The 20137-nt window shown below is 44.4% G+C and overlaps 1 protein-coding gene across 2 annotated transcripts; it reads left to right on the top strand.

Annotated features, from left to right (window-relative positions):
- The first annotated feature begins 221 nt into the window (after window positions 1-221).
- LOC122002561 (probable complex I intermediate-associated protein 30) lies at window positions 222-20070 on the top strand. Of its 2 annotated transcripts, XM_042557769.1 has the most exons (6): window positions 222-336; window positions 1189-1359; window positions 17302-17393; window positions 19215-19295; window positions 19416-19517; window positions 19608-20070. In XM_042557769.1, the coding sequence occupies exons 1-6, from the start codon at window positions 285-287 to the stop codon at window positions 19803-19805; spliced, it is 696 nt and encodes a 231-aa protein (XP_042413703.1). In that variant the 5' UTR covers window positions 222-284; the 3' UTR covers window positions 19806-20070. The 2 variants fall into 2 exon arrangements, with proteins under 2 accessions (XP_042413703.1, XP_042413704.1); XM_042557770.1 differs by lacking the exon at window positions 17302-17393 and having other exon boundaries at window positions 1189-1349.
- Window positions 20071-20137: the final 67 nt, after the last annotated feature.

The following is a 20137-nucleotide window of genomic DNA, read 5'->3' as shown; positions in this document are numbered from 1 at the left end:
ATTAAAACTAATATTCTAATTAGAATAATTTTAATTAAAATTATTATAGGGTGACCAAAATTGCTTAGCAAATTTTCATTTAAATTTAAATAAATCTAAATTTAATTAAAATGCGATTATTAAATAATTAAGTCCGACGTAACAGAATGGAATATCCAATGGCTGCCATCGTCTTATCGGACGGCTCACATCTCATCGTGTCGCCGCCGCCTGTCCGATAACACTCGAACTCAACCTCCACGCGGCTATCTCCCCTCTCAGGTTGCTTCTCTCCAGCCCGATCCATGTCCAGATTCCGTTCTCTCCTGCAAGCGTCAATCGCCGCTACCAAGCGAGGTACTCCCGTCTTATCGATCGCTCTCCTGAACGTCTTTTGCATGTTATGGCCGTCTCCTTTAGGGCAAGTGTCTTTCATTGATCTGTCCCGATCTAGGTTTCAGTTTATCTAGGGCAAGCGTCTTTCATTGATCTGTCCCGATCTAGGTTTCAGTATGTCGATAGTCTTTCCATCGTTGCTTTGAAGGTTTCAGCATCAATTTTTGTACCCTGAGCTATAATTCTATTCCTTCCGTAAGGTGAAGGCTAGAAGATGGGTTGGAGTGCTAGGAATTTATAGTCGTTGACATTTCCAGTTAGACTGCATCACTTGTCCATTGGGTTGTTTGAATGGTGTGTGAATGTGGTGTTTTTCTATTAGTCTACTGAACTTCAATCTTATGTTCTTTTGTCCCTTCTGTAGGAATTCAAAGTCGTGATTTTTTTGGATTGGTGTCTTTCCAATTGACCAAATGTTTGAACTTATGCGCTACTATCTACATTTTTATAGTTATTAGAGGAACCTTCATAAATTCGAACATGAAAATACCTTTTGACGCTGTGTGGAAGTTTGTAGTATCTAATATGAAGAGGTTGATAAGTTCACAACTGATTTGCAGGAAATCATATTATGCTTGTTTGCTTCTTTTATGCTTGATGAAAAAAGTGCTCTATCTAGTTACAGTGTGACAATATTGCTTGTTGAGATTTACAATGTTTCTGGAAAATGAATTAGGCATAATAAACAACCTGGATCTTCAAAATACCAAATGTGCTACTTGATTGCATTTTTTAAAGAAAAGGTTGCTAAAAGGGAATTCTGTGTTAGATATTGATGTAATATTTTTCTCTTCATGTATTTCCATGTTACAGCACTGGCTTGGAATGTAGAAGATTTAATGCCGCCAAGTGAAAAATTTGTGTTCAACTTCAATTCAAAAGAGGAATTGAAGAGGTGGCACTTGCATTCTGACTCAGAATTTGGAGGCTTGTCTACAGCTTCTTTGGAGATCACTGATGTTGGTAGTAATGAGGTACTAAGTGGTATGGTTCTTTACTTTCTTATACATGCCTATCATTCTAGTAGTGGTATGGTTCTTTACTTTCTTATACATGCCTATCATTCTAGTATTATAGTTTGCTGCAAGTGCTATGTTCATTTCTGTAACAAAATCCATGCCTTTGTAACATGTCTCATACAGATTTGATGATTGATTAATTTAATACTGTTGATCTAATCACTACGATGGATTACTTGAAACTGATATTTAGCTTATTGATTGAGGCTCCGCCCATGACGAACCAGTCATGGCCGGTACCAAGCCCGGATAAAGGAGGGTTGTGTTTGGTTGCCAGCTAGCGTTAAAACTATAACAAATGTTCTATGAATGAGTCTATTAAACTATTGTGCTAATGCTAGGTTGTTCCTAGAAGGAACGCATTGCAGGGTCCGACTGTAACGTTTCGGCAAGGATCGCTACATCTCAAGAACTCAGGTGAGGTGCTAAATATGCAAGAGTTCGCGTTGCAGAGTCCGACTATAGCGTATTGACAATGACTACTACATCTCCATGAGAACTTCGATGTAGTGTTAAATAGGCAAGAGCTCTCACATATGTTGGATAAGAACAAATATGATAGGAAAACTAATAACTTAAGATTTGAAACATGAAATATGGGAACTCTCACTAGTAAATCAATGGAGGTAGTAGTAGGGGTGGCAATTTTTGACCCGACACGAAAACACGACCCGAACCGAACATGAAAAAATCAGGTTAGGGTTGGGTAGTTTCGGATTCGGGTCGAAATCGGGTCGACCCATTTGACCCAATTAATAAACAGGTCAGGTTCGGGTCAACCTGAAATGACCCAATTACAACCCGCGAACCCGTTTATAAATAATTATAAATTTAAACTAAAATTACAAATTTAAAAAAGTTAAAAACCCTAAACATAGAGATATGTTATGCTAATGATTGCAATGTTGCTATGGCTTATCATTTATGATATGAATTTTCAATTTGTGTAGATAAATGTTATTTTTAATTTTTAATTAAATATACAAATTTTATTTAATAAATTCAGGTCATATTCGGGTCAAACGGGTCAAACAGGTTAAACGGGTCAAACGGGTCGAACGAGTTAAACGGGTTAAACGGGTCAAACGGGTCAAACGGGTCGGGTTCGGGTCAAGTGCAAATAAACAGATCAGGTTCAAGTTGAATATTTTGACCCGAATTAATAATCAGGTCGGGTTCAGGTTGTCATTTGCCAACCCGCCAACCTGTCAACCCGAACCTGTCAACCCGAACCCGAACCGAATTGCCACCCCTAGGTAGTAGATATGATGATTAGGAGAGGAATTAGTATTTTTTGTGTATAACATATAAAATGGGTAGGCGAGAAGGTAAAGATGATAGAGAACTCAGGTTTTAAGTTATGATACATAGGAAAGAGTAAAGCAAGAAATGGAGTGAGCATTGTTATAATAGTTTGTTAAAGGATGAAGTTATAGTAGTTAGAAAAGGGGATAAAATTATAGTCCTTAAGATAATAGTGATGAAAAAAAGTATGAATATAATTAGCGTATATGCACCGCAAGTAGGATTAGATGAAGCTACCAAATCAAGGTTTTGGGATGAGATGAAATATCATAAAACATTCCGCCAAATGAAATGATTTTAATAGGAGGTGATCTAAATCGGTATGTTTGAGTGAAAAATAAGGAATATGAGAGGGTACATGGGGGTTATGAGTTTGGAACGAGAAATTAAAAAGGGAAAACTATATTATATTTTGCGATAGTATATGACATTATATTAGCTAATACGTTTTTTAAGAAAAGAGAAGAACACTTAGTCACGTTCAAGAGTGGAAATAATAAATCACAAATTGACTTTCTTATAGGTAGGAAAAAAGATAGAAAGATTTGTAAAGATTTCAAGGTCATCTCGGGAGAAAGCCTAATTACCTAGTGATCCGGTGGTAAGAGCCCGGGACCCCCTAACGAGGGGTCAACGCCACGTGGAGGTCAAAGGGCCAGGTGGTCTGTCGAAGAAGGATGAGCTGACCGGACGCATGAGAAGAGGGCAGGCCGATCGGTCTGCCCGTAAACGTCTGATAGTAAAAGACGCCCTGACAGGGGTCGGGGTTCCGACGCTCAATGAAATAGTAAATAATGACCGAACAGAAGGCCTAAGAGAAGCCACGACATAATGGGCGCTCCGGCCGGCCGGCGCAGGGAATTAAAGCCGTCCGGACGACGCTCTTCGCGTCGGCCGTCCGGACGGACGTCCCGGTCGGGCGGTGGATGAAGGATAGGAACATCTTCTGACAACCGTCAAGTCCTATGGCTAGGCCATACTCTAAACCTGACAACAAGGTGTTCTGTTGTCCCGTGAGCGATGGGGATTGCGATATGACGTCGGGTAAGCTTTCGACACACACATAGGGTATGGGTTGCGGACACGACGCACCTCGGTGGGCGTGTAGAGGCTCTTTCACCGCTCATATAAAGAGCCGCAGACCCGGAGGATGCAGCGTTCTCTGACTTTGGGCCCTTTCTTCTGCTTGCTTGCGACTTGGCGTCGGAGGGTCGCATGGGAACCTCTTCCGGCCCGACTTCTGTCTTGGTCGGAGCTTCAGACGACCGATCGAAGACCCACATCAAGAACCGGAGGCGCGCGTGCCCGGCGTCCGTTGAGTCGGCCGTTCGGACGGGATCGATTTGGCGCCGTCGTGGGCGCTCTGCGTCCGAGCAGGAACAATGGGCGAGGTGGATGACAACACGTGGTGGCGCTTTCGAGCGAGGAACTCGGCGCTCGATCGAGATGAGGGCGTGAGCTCGTGGAGCAAAACAGAAGCGGTAGGCGGCGGGCAACAGCGTCGGTGTCACGGTGGCGGCGGAAGCACCACCGTGACGGTACCATTCCATGGGCTCTCTTCCGCACTCCAAGGCTGTGACTAATCGAGAAGGGATCGTCTTGGATGAAATACGAGGCGAGACAACGAAGGGAAAGCCCGGTGGGCGCCTCTCCGGCGGATCAATCGCGATTTTCGGAGGCTATTCTACAAGACCCTCTGCAGCACTACGTGCCTCCGACGATCGAGTCTGATGAGACAATGAGCCGGATGATCGTGGGTAAGTTCGATATGCCCACTCTCCGTGATACGGATGGAGTAAAGTCTGAGTTTTTTACCACTCTCTAGGAGCGGCTCGGCGGTGGTTCGGAGGGCAGACGGATCCATCACATGAGCTTTAAGGACTTGAACGGCCTTCCTCCATCGTTTGCAAGCGGTCGCTATCAAAAAGCAGTGAGCTGGCCGTCAAACAAGAGGCCGTGAATCGCTTGAGCCTACGTCGGTTCGACCAGTGGCGATGGACATTCCAACGCCACCTAAACCGTGATGAATGCCTTCGAGGCTGGTGGATGGGGATTTTTCGATCGCTCGTCGAAAGCCGCCCGAGACTACGATCATATGCTACAGGCGAACGAATATATCAGCGTGAAAGAGCCTGGCTGGGAAAAAGAAAAACTCAATGAGAGGGCTCCTCCCACGATGAAACCACACGCCACATCACCGCTGGAGGACGGTAGGCAATTCCGATCCCCTGCCGGGCCCCACGTGCGAGGTAGCCGCCCAAGCCAAAGAAGAAATGGACACGATGTTCGCTCCTTCCACCGGATCACGCAAACACAAGGATTGAAGTCTTCCTTCGTGGCTCGTCCGTACCGCCGAATCGACGGCAGTCGCCTTCGATGGCGAGAGAATTCATGGCCGATCGGACGGTGATGACAACAATGACGGATTCCCGGGCGTCGTTCTCAGCGGGGAATCGCGGGCGTCAGAGAACGGTCTCGGACCGTCCGCTCGGGAAGAGGAAAATAGCAATACTTCTAAATCAACGTTATTCTTTGGTGGGCGGCCGGAGACTCAATCGAGCGGAAAAGCGGCGTCCGTGACTCAGATTCATGCGGTCATGGCAAGCGAAGGACCAGAAATTAGTTTGGGCCCGAGGACTGGAAGGAGTTAAGTACCCGACGATGCTCTTGCTCATCAAAGCGGTATGTGATTACACTATTCACCGTGTATTTGTTGACACGGGGAGCTCGATCAACATCATATTCAAGAAGGTGTTCGATCACGGTGCAAATTGATCGAGCCGTTGCCACGATAACCCGCTCTACGGGTTTCACAGATATGAAGTTCATCGGACGGATCCGGTGACTACCTCAGCGGGAGAAGAGCCGCTCGGGAGGACACGGACAACAAACTTCGTGGTGGTCGAGCTCTCTCATCCTACAACGTCATTTTGGGGTCGGCGAATTCCGAGCGGTCGTCTCGACCTTCCATCAGAAGATCAAGTTCCGTGGAGGACAAAGTGGGAGAAGTGCGGGAGATCAACTAGCGACTCGGTGATGCTACATCGAGATGGTCCGGGCAGAGGCCAATTCCGCTCGGAAGACGGATCAACGCCATCACCGAAAAGCCACCCTCTTTAATTTATGAAGAAAAGAGAAGTGCAGATTCATCCAACCCGAGCGGAGGCCACAACCTTTATAGCGTCCGATGGAAGAGAAGCAGAAAGAAGAATTGATCCGATGCCTCAGAAGAAATCATGATGTCTTCGTCTCGTCGATACATGAGATTTTACCTAGCAGAAGACCTGAGTTCATGTCCGGACTCGGTGATAAGCGGAGAAAAGAGATTTGAGCGAATGTCATCATCCGGCGGAGGTGGAAAAGCTTCAGGAAGCCGACCATATACGCGTTCCCGAGCTGGTTGGCTAACGTTGTATTAGTCTCGAGCCGGACAAGTGGAGAGTATCGTAGATTTTCGGGATCTCAACAAAGCTTGCAGAAAGATTTTATCCTCTGCCGGATAGATCACTGGTGGACTTTTACTGAATTAATCATGCTCGGCCTACCGGGCTATCTCACCAGTCGCCGCTTCGAGAAGATCGGGAAAAGTCGACCGTGACGGACTTATTGCTATAATGTGATGCCGATCGGATTGAAGAACGGGGGCCACATATCGTCGCTTGATGAATAAAGTATTCGGAGAGCGGATCGGGTGGAATCTAGAAGTTTATGTGGACGACATTCTCATAAAGTCCGGCCGATCTCTTCAGAGACATGGAGGAAACCTTCCGAACGCTGCGCAAATCAAGCTAAATCCCGAAGTGCTGTTCGGAGCAAAAGGAGGCGCTTCTGGGGTACATAGTGCAAATCCCAACAAGGTGAAAGCTCTATAAGATACGCCTCCAGAAATCTGAGGGAAGTCTGTTTGGGCCGGATAACCGCTCTGTCAGATTCATCTCAGCGCCACCGAGCCTTCCGTTTTCAAGATCTTCGCAAGGCTACAAAATTTCACTGGACGAAGAACGCGACCGGGCGTTCAAGATTTAAAGGCATATCTGAACTCTCTCCGGTATTAGCTAAGCCAATGCGGGCGAGCCACTTGTCTTCAACCGAGTATGCAATCGGCTCGGCTTTAGTGAGGCAGGGTGAAGAACAGTGTATTTCCTTAGTCACATTTTAAAGATGTGAATCTCGTTACACTGGGCTCGAAAGCTAGCCTTCGCTCTGGTCCTCGCCGCTCGGCGCCTACTAGGGCATACCATCATTGTCAAAACCAATAGTCCGCTTGCCGAGTTCTGCTAAACCCGGAGGCATCCGGACGGCTCATCAAATGACGACGGAGTTAAGTGAATTTGATATCCAATATCAGCCCCTGGTGATCAACACATGCGATGCAAAGGCCGGAGCCGGAAGCTATGTGGAGAATATATGTGGATGGGTCGTCCACTCGGCTCGGAAGCGGTATTGGAATATTGTTACTCTCCCCTCAAGAAGAAAAGATGCACTTATCCGTCCGGCTGGATTATAAAGCAACCAACAATGAAGCAGAGTATGAGGTCCTCATAGCCGTCTTGCAGGCAGCTCGGCATGTGGGAGCCGGTCGGGTAACAATTCACTCGGATTCACAGTTGGCCGCTCAGCAGCTCTCTGGTACCTTCGAAATCAATAGTGCTCGGCTCAAGCTCTACGCTGAAGCCTTCGAGAAGCTCAAAGCTGATTTTAGAGAAGTTATTGTCCAGAAGATACCCAGAGCAGAAAATCAAGCAGCCGATGAGTTAGCCAAACTCGCGAGCTTAATAACGCCGGTCGCCATTCAGCAATCAATTGAAAAAGTATTGTTGGTGGCGCACGTCGACCGGATGGAAGGCCTCACATTTCCAAGCGACTGGCAGACACCCATCATAGAGTTCCTCCGCTCGGGAGCCACACCGTCCGACCGGAACGAAGCCCAGCTGTTGAGAAGGAGGACCGGTCGGTTCACACTCATCGGCGATCAGCTTTATAAGAAGGCTTTCTCTCGCCCGCTGTTGAAATGCGTGAGCTCGGAAGACTCGGCTTACATCCTCCAAGAGGTACATCAAGGATCGTGCGGAGGGCATCCGGGCGGACGATCATTAGATACAGGCCGGGTACTTTTGGCCGACTTTACAAGCAGACGCCGCTCGGACCGTGTCGACGTGCCTTTCATGTCAGAAGTACCATAACTTCAACCACCGACCGGCCGAGGAAATGAAGGCATCAACCGTTTCCTGTCCGTTCGACCAATGGGGAATGGATATTGTCGGTCCATTTCCGATGGCGACCGGGCAGAGGAAATTTTTGCTAGTGGCGGTGGATTATTTTTTCAAGTGGGTGGAGGTCGAGCCGCTGGCAAAGATCACCGAGCAAATGGTCAAAAAATTCATCTGGCAACACATCATCTGTCGGTTCGGCATCCCTCGCCGATTGGTTTCCGATAATGGGCGGCAGTTCACAGGGAAGGTGCTAGAGGAGTGGTGCAAAAGCTACGGCATCGAGCAACACTTCACATCCATGGCTTATCCCCAGAGCAACGGTCAAGCCGAAGTAGCCAATCGGGAAATTCTTCGTATTTTGCTCGCTCGGCTCAACCATTTGGGGGGAAGTTGGCCAGATGAAGTGCCGGGCGTCTTATGGGCCATCCGAACGACGCCGAAGGAAGGGACGGGCGTCACGCCGTTCCATTTGGTGTATGGCGGTGAGGCGGTCATTCCGGTCGAAGTTGGCGTTGAGTCCGTCCGGATCCAGAGTTATGATGATGGCAACGCCGAATGGAGGAACATGGAGCTAGATTTGGTCGACGAGGAGCGAGCCAAGGCAGCCGTTCGGCTAATGGCATACCGGCAGCGGATGAAGCAAAACTACAACCGCCGCGTAATCCCCAGATCATTCCAGGTCGGCGATCTTGTCTGGAAGAAAATCAAGCCGGTCGGCGACGTCGGCAAACTTGAAGCTCCTTGGGCAGGCCCCTTCAAGGTTATTGAAAAGCTCCGCTCGGGAGCTTATTATTTGGAGGATGAAGACGGGCGGCAGCTGGATCGACCGTGGAGTGCGAATCATCTCCAGCCTTATCGAGCGGGGTGAAAGGTGCACGAATGTAAATCATTTTTGTATATGTTAGTCGCCCGTGTCCTTGTAATGCAGGAAGCAAAATTAATTCAAAGGATTGCCAAGGGTTCTGCCGATCGGCAGTGTCGAAGTTAGCCGTAAAGGCCGTTGAGCTCCGACGTTAAATATCGAGAGACGAGCCGGCGTCTATAAACGTCCGAGCGGAAGACCGTCGAGCTCCGACGTTAAATATCGAGAGATGAGCCGGCGTCTATAAACGTCCGAGCGGAAGACCGTCGAGCTCCGACGTTAAAAATCGAGAGACGAGCCGGCGTCTATAAACGTCCGAGCGGAAGACCGTCGAGCTCCGACGTTAAAAATCGAGAGACGAGCCGACGTCTATAAACGTCCGAGCGGAAGACCGTCGAGCTCCGACGTTAAAAATCGAGAGACGAGCCGACGTCTATAAACGTAGCGGAAGACCGTCGAGCTCCGACGTTAAATATCGAGAGACGAGCCGGCGTCTATAAACGTCCGAGCGGCTCGCATGCGAAAATCTAGCGAAAACCCCTTTGAGGTAAGGCTCGAAGCAAAAAATGGTTAAGCGGAATTAAAAATGCCAGCAAGTGAACGAGTGTCGTTCGCGCGCCGAGCGGCTACTCAGTCGCATAATGAAAGGCATTAAAGACAACCGACTTGTCTGACGGAGCGTAGTGCCGAGCGGAGGAGTTTTACAGAACACTTTAGTTATGACGAGAGGAAAATTTCTTGCCAAAACAAAAACTGAAGGAAAAGAAAAGATTATCTATTAAGCACAAGGCTAACCAAAAAAGTTATTACAGAAATAAGTTGGGCCGAACGGCTGGAATACAAAAAAGAAAAAACGCTTATCACGCGTCAAAGTTAAAAAGAGTGTCAGGGATGGCGCCCATCACGGTCGCGAGGTCCTCGGGGGGAATGGCTAGCTCGGCGGGCAGGTGGCCCTTGGTCTTCAGGTAATCCACCGCCGCCTTGATCGCTTCTTCGAAAGTGAGGGATATCTTGTCGGTAAACTTCTCTCCGAAATCTTCCGAGCGGAGATACGCCTTCCTCACTTCGTCAGAACGGGCCGACTCCCCCTCTTGATATTCTTTGAGAGCGGCGTGGGCAGCGTCGCTGGCGGCTTGGAGATCCTTCAAGTCTCCATCAAATCTTTGGAGATCGGCCGAGCGGCTCTCCTTCTCGGTAGCCAGCAGAGCATCCAGATCCTTGATGCGTTGCTCCAGCCCTCGGATCTCCACCTTCATCCGGTCCATATCATCGATGGCCTGGCGCTTCCGGGTGGTCACCGTCTTGATCTCCTTATCTCGTTGCTTGATCATCGCCTCAAGCCGAACGACCTTGCTCGCCAGATCGGAAGCCCTTTTCCGTTTGGCTTCCAGTGATTTTTTGGCCTTCTCCAGAGCGGCCGTCGATTGTTGATTGTCCCTGGCGGCTTTAAGTTTTCTCAGTTCATCCTCTAGCTCGGCCAACCGATTGCTAATGGCAATCTGCTCCACCCAGTTCTACGAGCAAAGGTGAATAGGTTAACAACTTAATTCAATTACACAAATAAAGAAGAAGAGCATACCCCGGTGGCCTGTTGGAGGTTGCTGTCGCCGAGCTACCCGGGAGTCATCGCTTTTATGCGGCGCCGAGCGTCCTCCCAAGCTTTTGCAAGAGGGTCCGTCAAGGTGATCTGTTGCTCGGGGACCACTGGCCGATCAGCAGTAGCCATGTATTCCTCTGAGGGGAGGCGCAAAACGGTCTTAATTAAATTCGAGCCGCTCGACTCGCTCTGAGAGGCATCGGCCTTACCGGTGGACGAGGAGGAAGCTCGCCCAAACGCCTGATACGGCGCAGAGTTCTAGAAGGGCTGGATGGCGGCACCTCAGAGCTAGCCCTCGGAGAGCCATGTGGGGTCGGAGTGCTCTCGAGGGAAACCGTCCCGGACAATACCGGAGCATCCGCGCTCCGCTCGGGCTGTGGTTCATCAAGTGGAGTGGAGGCAGACGCAGATTCCGGTCGTCGGCGCTTCCGAGTGACTAACGGAACATCGTCGGCTAAACGGCCCTCCACCTCGGCTTGGGTAGAAGGATCTGTGCCGCCCGCTGCCTCCTCTTGAGAGGTAGTAGCTGCTAAGGCTTCAGGGGCATCCCGAGTCCCCTCGCCTAACTCGCCGGTCGGAGCGGCTGGACCAAGGCCCCGCTCGGCGACCTCCTTGTTCGTCACCGCCTCAATCTGAGTGGCTTTCAATTTGAGCTTTTCGGTTGCCTTGGTGCGCCACATGACTTCAGCTGCAGAAGCAAAAAATAAATCAATTAGAACAAAACAAACGGTAAGATAAGGGAACTTACTCATGCTGCAGGGCAGATCGGCTGTGGTAGAGGACAAGCCGAATATGTGCATTACTCCCGGGAGGAGTAGCTTGTCAATATGATAGCGCTGGCCAACTAGCCGTTCGGCTGCATGAAGGTAGGCCGCGTCGCCTCTAAATTTGCCACTTGGTACGAAAGGTTGGCCGTTCGGGAAAACGTATATAGAAAAAGTGCTCCTTCCAATGTTTGTTGGAGCTCGGCATGCTATCGAAGAGGACGAAACCTATCCTAGATTGAAAAACAAAAGTGCCCCACTCGGCCTGCTTGGGATTGTAGAAGTAGTGGAAAATTTTTGGGTCTAAGGGGATGCCGTTCAGTTTGAACAAAACTATCACTCCGCTCAGCAGCCTGATAGAGTTGGGAACTACCTGGCCGAGCGGAATGCGAAAATAATTGCAAACTTGTAAGAAAAACTTGTGGGGTGGAAAACGCAGTCCGGCCAGAAATTGGTCTCGGAAGAAAAGAACGGTGCCGGGCGGCGGTTCATGAGGCCGATCGGCCGGTGTGGCTAACACTATTTGGTGGTCGGTCGGCAGGTCATAGGTTCGAGTGAGGCGCAAGGCATCCTCCTCGTCGAACCGGCTTTCCATGGTCGAATACCAAAGACCCGGAGCACCGCCGGTTGACTGCGAAGTACTAGTCATGATCGAAAGACAGGAATGCGGGACCAAAAGGGAAGGTTCAAGCAAGGAATGGAGGAAAACCGACTGAAGGAAACGATTAACAGAAAGAGGGTCTTACGAGCAAGAAAGATGATCGACGGGGGCCTGGGGGTTGCCGAAGAGTTGAGGGGCGAGGTCGACGGAGAAAAAAACGAGATGAAGCAACAATGCGGCGGAAACAGAGTCGTGGGCTTTATATCGCCGCCCGGGAGCAACCTCCACCGTCCGATCCAGGTCGTTGATAACGAGGTCATCATCCACTGCTCATTTCAAACGACTACCGTCCATCGTGAGTACGCCACCGCCATATACCGACAAACGACGATCGTCACGTGGTAGCGGGATATCGGCGCGTTAATGAGTTGCGCAGCGCACGTGATGGATAGTAGGGGAGAGCGTCGGACGTGGATTCAAGAAAACCAAGGCACGGACGAGATACCGCCGAACGGACGAGCATCCTTATCCTGGCCGAGCGGCCCAATGCAGCGATCATTGCTCGGTCGGATCGGCAGTCCGGTCGGTCGGACTTCGCCTCCTTCGACTAGACTCGAGGGGAAGGCAAGTGATCCGGTGGTAAGACGGGACCCCTAACGAGGGGTCAACGCCGCGTGGAGGTCGAGGGCCGGGTGGTCCGTCGAAGAATGGTGAGCCGACCGGACCTCGAGAGGAGGGCGAGCCGATCGGTTTGCCGTGAAAGACGCCCTGACAGGGGTCGGGGTTCCGACGCTCAATGAAATAGTAAATAATGACCGAACGGAAGGCCTAAGAGAAGCCACGACATAATGGGCGCTCCGGCCGGCCGGCGCAGGGAATTAAAGCCGTCCGGACGACGCTCTTCGCGTCGGCCGTCCGGACGGACGTCCCGGTCGGGCGGTGGATGAAGGATAGGAACATCTTCTGACAGCCGTCAAGTCCTATGGCTAGGCCATACTCTAAACCTGACAACAAGGTGTTCTGTTGTCCCATCGAAGGTGCGATGGGACTGTTGCAGTATGGCGTTAGGTAAGCTTTCTGACACACACATACCGAGGTATGGGCTACGGACACGTACGGACCTCGGTGGACGTGTAGAGGCTCTTTCACCGCTCTATATAAAGAGCCGCAGACTTCGCCGGAGGTACGCATTCTACAAGCTTTGGAGCCCCTTTCTTTACCGCTTGCTTGCCTGACTTGAGCGTCGGAGGGTTGCCGCCGGGAACCCCTTCCCGGCCCGACTTCTGTGTAGGGTCGCCGGAGCTTCGTATGACCAGTCGAAGACCCACATCAGCAACCGGAGAGCGCCACGTGCCCAGCGTCCGTTGAGTCAGCCGTTCGGACAGGATCACCTAGCATAGGTTAGTAGTATTGGATATATGTCTCAAGCATAATATCAATCGAAAGAAAATATATACGACTCTTAAAATTAAGTTGTGGAAGCTAAAGGATGAAAAATAAAATATATTTAAGGAGAAGGTAGAAGTACAAATATTAGGTGAAATATATGGTGACTCCAATACGACATGGGATAAGATGGTATCAAAGTTGAAAATAGTAGCTAAGAGTGTACTCGGTGAGTCAAAGGGACATGCACAATTAAGGAATCTTGGTGGTAGAATGAGAAAGTACAAGAGAAAGTGAAGGAAAAATAAACAGCATATAAGGAATTATATATTTATAAAAATGCAAAAATTTTTAAAAAATATACAATAGCCAAGTAAGAGGCTAAGAAAGTAGTGAATGAAGCAAAAAATGAAAATTTTGAACGATTATATCAAAAATTGGATACAAAAGAAAGGGAAAGAGACATTTATAGAATAGCTAAAGTGAGACAAAGGAAGACAAGAGATCTTATCCAAATAAAATGTATTAAAGATGAATATAATAGGGTACTAGTAAACGATGAAGAAATAAAAGAGCGGTGAAAGAGGTATTTTCATCAACTTTTTAATGAAGGTTTAGGTAACAAATTTAACTTAGGTAATTTAAGTAAGTTAAATGAGTATAGAAATTTAAATTTTTATAATTCAAACTTTAGAAGTAGAACAAACTTTAAATGAGATGCACAATGGAAAAGCCATTGGACTAGATAATATTTCAATAGAGATATGGAAGTGTCTACGGAAATAAGGTATTGAATGACTTATAAAATTATTTAACATGATATTGAAACCGAAAAAATTGCATGATCAATGGAGGATAAGTACTCTAGTTCCCTTATATAAGAACAAGAGAGATGTACAAAATTATGCAAACTATATGAGTATTAAACTAATGAGTTATACCATGAAACTTTGGAAAAAAGAATAGAAAAAAGATTAAGGAGATCACGGTGATCGAAAATTAATTTGGGTTCATGCTTGGAAGGCGATAATAAAAGCTATACATATTCTTAGACAACTAATTGAAAAATATTAAGAGCAAAAATAAGATCTACATATGATATTCATTGACTTAGAAAAAGCTTATGATAGAGTCCGAAGAGAAATTATATGGAGAATTCTGGAAAAGAGAGGTGTTAACGTAACATATATTGAAATAATTAAGGATATGTACGAGGATGTAACGATCAAAGTAAAGACTTTAGGTGGAGTAACTGAAGCATTTTCAATAAAGATAGGGTTACATCAAGGATCAACTCCCTATCTTTTTACACTAATTAGTAATTATGTACGAACTCACTCACATATTGAAGACACAGTACCGTGATGCATGTTATTTGCAAATGATATTATTTTGGTAGATGAAACACGTGAAGGACTAAATGCTAAACTAAAATCTTGACGGGAAATACTAGATGGGAAAGACTTTAGACTTAGTAGAATAAAGACAAAATATATAAAATTTATGTTTAGCAATATTAGACGTAATGAAACAATTGTTAAGATCGAAGATGACGAGTTGCCCAGAATCGAGAGGTTTAAATATTTAGGATCATTTTTACAAAATGATGGAGGAATTGAGAGAGATGTCTTACATAGAATACAAGCAGGATGGTTGACATGGAGGAGAGCGTTGAGTGTTTTATGTAATCGTAAAATACCTCTAAAATTTAAAGAAAAGTTCTACAAAACCGCAATTAGATTTGTTATGTTGTACGGAGCTGAATGTTGGGCTATGTACTTGAGCACATGAGCAGAAGATGTGAGTTGCAGAGATGAGAATATTAAGGTTGATGTGTGGACATACGAGGACAGACAGAATAAAAAATCAGAGCATTAGAGAGAAAGTTTGCATCTATTGAGGAAAAACTCGGAAAGACACGTTTAAGATGGTACGAGCATGTACGTAGATGACCAATAAATGCTCCAGTTAGGTAATGTGAAGCTATGACAAACACGCATATCAAACGAGGAAGAGGAAGATAAAAAAAGACTTGGTTAACAACAATAAAACAAGATAAAATTTATTTAAGTATACATGATGATAGTAGGAGATAGAGCTCAATAGCATAAAAGGATTCATATAGCCGACCCTACCTAGTGGGATAAGACTTGGTTGTTGTATTGAGGAATGAGAAGGTTTCCAAGTTCCACCTATAAATTGTTTATATATTATTTTCCTAATTCTCGCAATCGCAGATAAAATCACTTTGTAGTTCTCATGAATGTTGCAACTCATGGGCCAAACAATCATTTGTCAAACTATTTGCATATGATGCATAGATTTGGTAAGAACAAGGGAAAGGAAAAACAATAAAAAGTACTATCCTTTCTCTCTGCTCTAGTCTACTCTTTCTGATAGAGGCTGACCATTTTTGTTTGCTAACACCAGATGTTGATTGGTGCATGTATGGGAAAGAAGACAGGGGTTGGAAAAAGAATGATAAGTCATGAAGCCAAAAGTGCGCTGGGCTTAGTGTTAGATAAAGGTTCCTTTTTCACTCAATAGGAAGTAAAGAATAGTCCGTCAAAGAAAAAGTTTCATGCTATTTCTCTTGCTGAAAGTTAGATATTGCATGATCATACGGGGTGATAGTAATTCATGCCTACATGAGAAGAAAAGAACCATATAGAGGAAAAAGGAAGAGGAAAAGAGCAAGATTCCATTTTCTACTTGGATTGGAGGAAAAGTAAGGGCAAAGAAGGGATTTTAAATTTGGTGATCTTTTCCCCAATTTTGGAAAAAGGAAGAGGAAAAGAGCAAGATTCCATTTTCTACTTGGATTGAAGGAAAAGTAAGGGCAAGGAAGGGATTTTAAATTTGATGATTTTTTCCCCAATCTTGGTTCATCCAAAGTGGATGAAAGAGTTGAAGAAGAGGGGGAAAATACTAAAAAGACTAGTTTAACCCTTCATGCCTTAGGAATGAATGATAAAATCAAATATTAGTTCACTCATTTTCCTTTCTTTCCTGTTTCCCTCTCCCTTCCTTCCCTTTCTCCCTTACCCATTACTGATGCTTTCTTCCCTTGTTTCCTCCACTCAAGTAGACATGTGATAAAAGAAAGAAACTTCTACTCTCAAGATTCTGGAACAGATTGGTTTAGACACCAAAATGCAACTTTGACCATACAAACTTTTAAAAAAAAAATAGAAAAAAGGAAAAAAAAAGAAGTGATGTACAGATGATAGCATTCAGTTTTCTTGTGTAATCTATAAGCATAATTTACCTGCATTAGATCTTTATGATATTTCTTTGCCAACGTTTTGATTTGGACTATAAATTTGTTGTTCACGTGTATTTCAGTGCACATGTGAAATTACTATTTTGACAATGAAATAAATTGTGAGAGAGAAATATTGTCGTTGTGTGCCCTTTTTTGGTTATCATCATTATCAAACAATGCTAATCCCTTGAATCACTTTTTGTTACGTTAACTAGATTTTTTTTTTACTTGGTCTCATTCTAACCTTATATGTTGTTGGTAACATTAATTAGTGTGCTGGTTTGCTGTTTGTTTAATAATAAAAATTCCAGTATCTTATCTATTGACTCAGATTCACCATGTAGCCTGGTCTAAATTTACATATTAATATTTGTTTTTGAGAAAAAAACTGGAAGCAACATGTTAATGGAAATTTAGGCTACTTTCTGGAGTTGAGTCATTGGGTATGTACAATGTTCCAACTCCAAAGACATTAGTTAGGTTACTTGTCATCTTTCGTTTGGCTGTTATAATATTGTATTAACAGCTCCTTGTCTACTTGAAGAGCATTTGAAGCCTAATTGTTAAATTAGATAAATTCAAAAATTTTACTTAAGGGCATTTGAAGCACAAGCTGACAATAACTCTAATATTGTAAGTGAATTACACCATTAATGAACTAACTTTTAATGGTTGTGTTAATGAGTTTGCTCTTTTTCCTGACTCAGTATTCTCTGATAACTATTATTACCTAGAAATGGGATAATCCTTTTTTCGTAACTATTATGATTTTGTTTGCACTGCCTTAATTTTACAAGCATAATACTTATCTGAGTGTTGCAAGCAAATAATTGAACTGCAAACAATAATAATAGTTATGAGATTACACGCTCGTCAATCTGGTGCTGAACCTTTTTCTTTTGTTTCTATTAAAGGTGTATTCTCTGGCAATCTTTCATTAGATATAACTGAGGGGTCCTTATGGAAATTGAAACACAGTGGTTTCTGTGGAATGCGGTCAAAAAAGGTAACCTGCATTGGTATATGTACTAAACACAAATGTGGATTATGTTTATGATGCTATTCTATTACATAGGCTTCTTCTTGCAAATAATAGATTTGGTATCATTACTTGTATGCATCATGTGACCAAAAGGGGAGCCTTGGCGCATCGGTAAAGTTGTTGCCATGTGACCAAAAGGTCACGGATTTGAATCCTGGAAACAACCTCTTGTAAAAAGCAAGGTAAGACTACGTACAATGGATCCTTCCCCGGGACCCCGCATGGCGGGAGCTTCGTGCACCGGGCTGTCCTTTTTTTACTTGTATGCATCATATTGTGAAAGGTGAACCATTTAACTTAATGCAAATTAATATTTTCAAGTTCAGTTTGGTGGTAATTTTATCTCATCGAGAATCAAAATGGATTAAGAATTTGCATCTGATAACATTCAGATGTCTATAGATGTATCAAATCCTAGGCATCTTGGAACTTTAGCATGCATTTTAAATAGGAATTGTTAATTGAAATAAGACTGATTTAGCACAGTATATGTCAGGTGGATTATTCCTATGTGTGTCTGCTAATATGGATTCAGTATTAGCCCATTGCGTGTTGGAGAACTGTTAATATGCATGTTTTCTTGACGTCATACATAGTATCTTTTTTCTTGTCTTCCATTTTTTTTTTGGGTTCTAAGACTTCTCTTTCCCTCTTATTTTTTTATCTCATCCTTTATTGCTTTCTTTTCCTATCCCTTCTGCTGGTATTTCCTCTTTGGCTATAGTTGGCTGTTTGCTGTTGAATGATTGAATTTGTCATTTTTTATGCTCAAAAAACCGAATTGTTATATGCATCTGGAATTAGTCCTATGGCCGTGGATATCATTAATGTGATACTAGACTTGCTCTTCTGCAAGTGATAAGAAGGATGGTTGCCTTTTGGTTCTATAAGGAAATGCTTGCAAATGTTATGAGTGAGAAAAGGATTTGGCAGATAATTTATAAACGTTTAAATCATTTCAGGAAGATCAAGAGGACAATCTGATATTTTCCTTGCATTTGGGTTACCTTAGAGGTAAGGACACACTTTTGATTGGACTTGCATCTGAAGACTTTGCCTGCCACATGTATGATAGCTAAGCTGAGGACGGAAAAGATATTGCTTGAATCTTTCTTTTTTTTTACTATTTTGTGAATTTGGACGAACCAATTTCAGACTAATTTTGTTGTTTAACCTTATGTTACTATTGAGAGGTAACTAAGGTGAAGAGGGAAAAGATAGTGCTGTGCATGAGCCTTTATTTTTTTCAGTATTTTATGAAATTTGATGAACCAATTCTGACTAATTTATTTGTTTCATCTTGTCTTGCTATTGAGAATGTGTGTGCAGTTCAGTCAGAGAGGGGCTTCAGGAGTCTCGTGTGAGCTTTGCTTTCCTAAGGCTAAAAAGGAAAAAAAAATGTCTGTGATACGGCCCATGGCACATGGTACTCTATAAACAGAGTGTTGGACGGTTAAGAAACAAGGCTTACCAATGCTAATGTAGCAAAGATGAAACTGTTAAGTTGAATGTGTGAGAAACTATTAATGAATGTGTGAGGTTGCTAGGAAAGAAAGAAAAAAAAACTAAAATAGTAGTTGAAAATCTTAGTTGGATGAGTTAAAAATCTTGAAGAACTGGGAGCTAACATGGCTTGACTAAAATGTTCTCATGTTACTATTATGTACATTGGAGATCTAAATAAAGTGTCGGTGTTTCCTGTCAAACGATATTTTTTCCCCTGTTGATTAATAATCTGAAAACACCTGTCAGTTGCAAATCTCATGCAAATACTGTTGGCTGCAGTTCAACGGCTTTATTGACTTGGAGTCATATGATACATTAGCCATGAGAGTCCGGGGGGATGGAAGATGCTATATATCTACTGTAAGATTCTATGTTGCGTATTTACACAACTATTGACTTTATTCACTCATTTGATTTCCCACGCCAGATTTTTTGGATTTTTAATAGAGTTCATGCCTCCGTTTAAAATTACATTTGCAGATATATACAGATAATTGGTTAAGTACTACACCGGGGCAGCAGGAAGACAATTCATGGCAAGCTCTTGTATATGCTCCCAAGAACCAATGGCATGTCACAAAGGCAAGTTTCTCCTTTAATGTTGTTACCATAACATCGATCTAAGATTTGAGTCGTCTGTGGGTTGCAACTCTGATCTTTTGGCTCTATCAGATCCCTCTACATCAGTATGTAGCAAAATACAAAGGCCGTGTGATCAGTTCAGAGACGGAGATGAATCCATCGCGAGTTGTCGCAATGGCTCTTTCCGTTAATGCTGAAAGGGATGTTCGTGTTCCTATATCTGGACCTGGAGATTTCAGACTGGAAATTGATTGGATAAAAGCACTGAGAACAACAGATCTCATCTAGAAACCATTCAAAATATTTAACCTTTAGGGATCATCTCATACCCTACTTTCGACTTTTTCACCAGTATAAATTTCACTCACACTTGTCATCGGATTGACTCAAAACTCATCCGACTCAGCCAACAGGATATTGAAAATTGTTACATTTGTCTCCAGTTGTTATGCATTTGACGGGACCAACTCTGGCCAAATTATTGAAAAGACCGCCTATTTGCTGACGCAGTTGTTAGAGTCAAATAAAGGTAACATCGAGAAGTATTTAATAATTTCTGTACTATTCAATTCCAATCTTGGCATCGCATGATGTTCAGTTAAATGAATATTTTTGTAGAA

This window comes from Zingiber officinale, chromosome 7A (genome assembly GCF_018446385.1).
Source record: "Zingiber officinale cultivar Zhangliang chromosome 7A, Zo_v1.1, whole genome shotgun sequence".
Classification (NCBI taxonomy): domain Eukaryota; kingdom Viridiplantae; phylum Streptophyta; class Magnoliopsida; order Zingiberales; family Zingiberaceae; genus Zingiber; species Zingiber officinale.
This window is presented reverse-complemented; position numbering and strand designations above follow the sequence as displayed.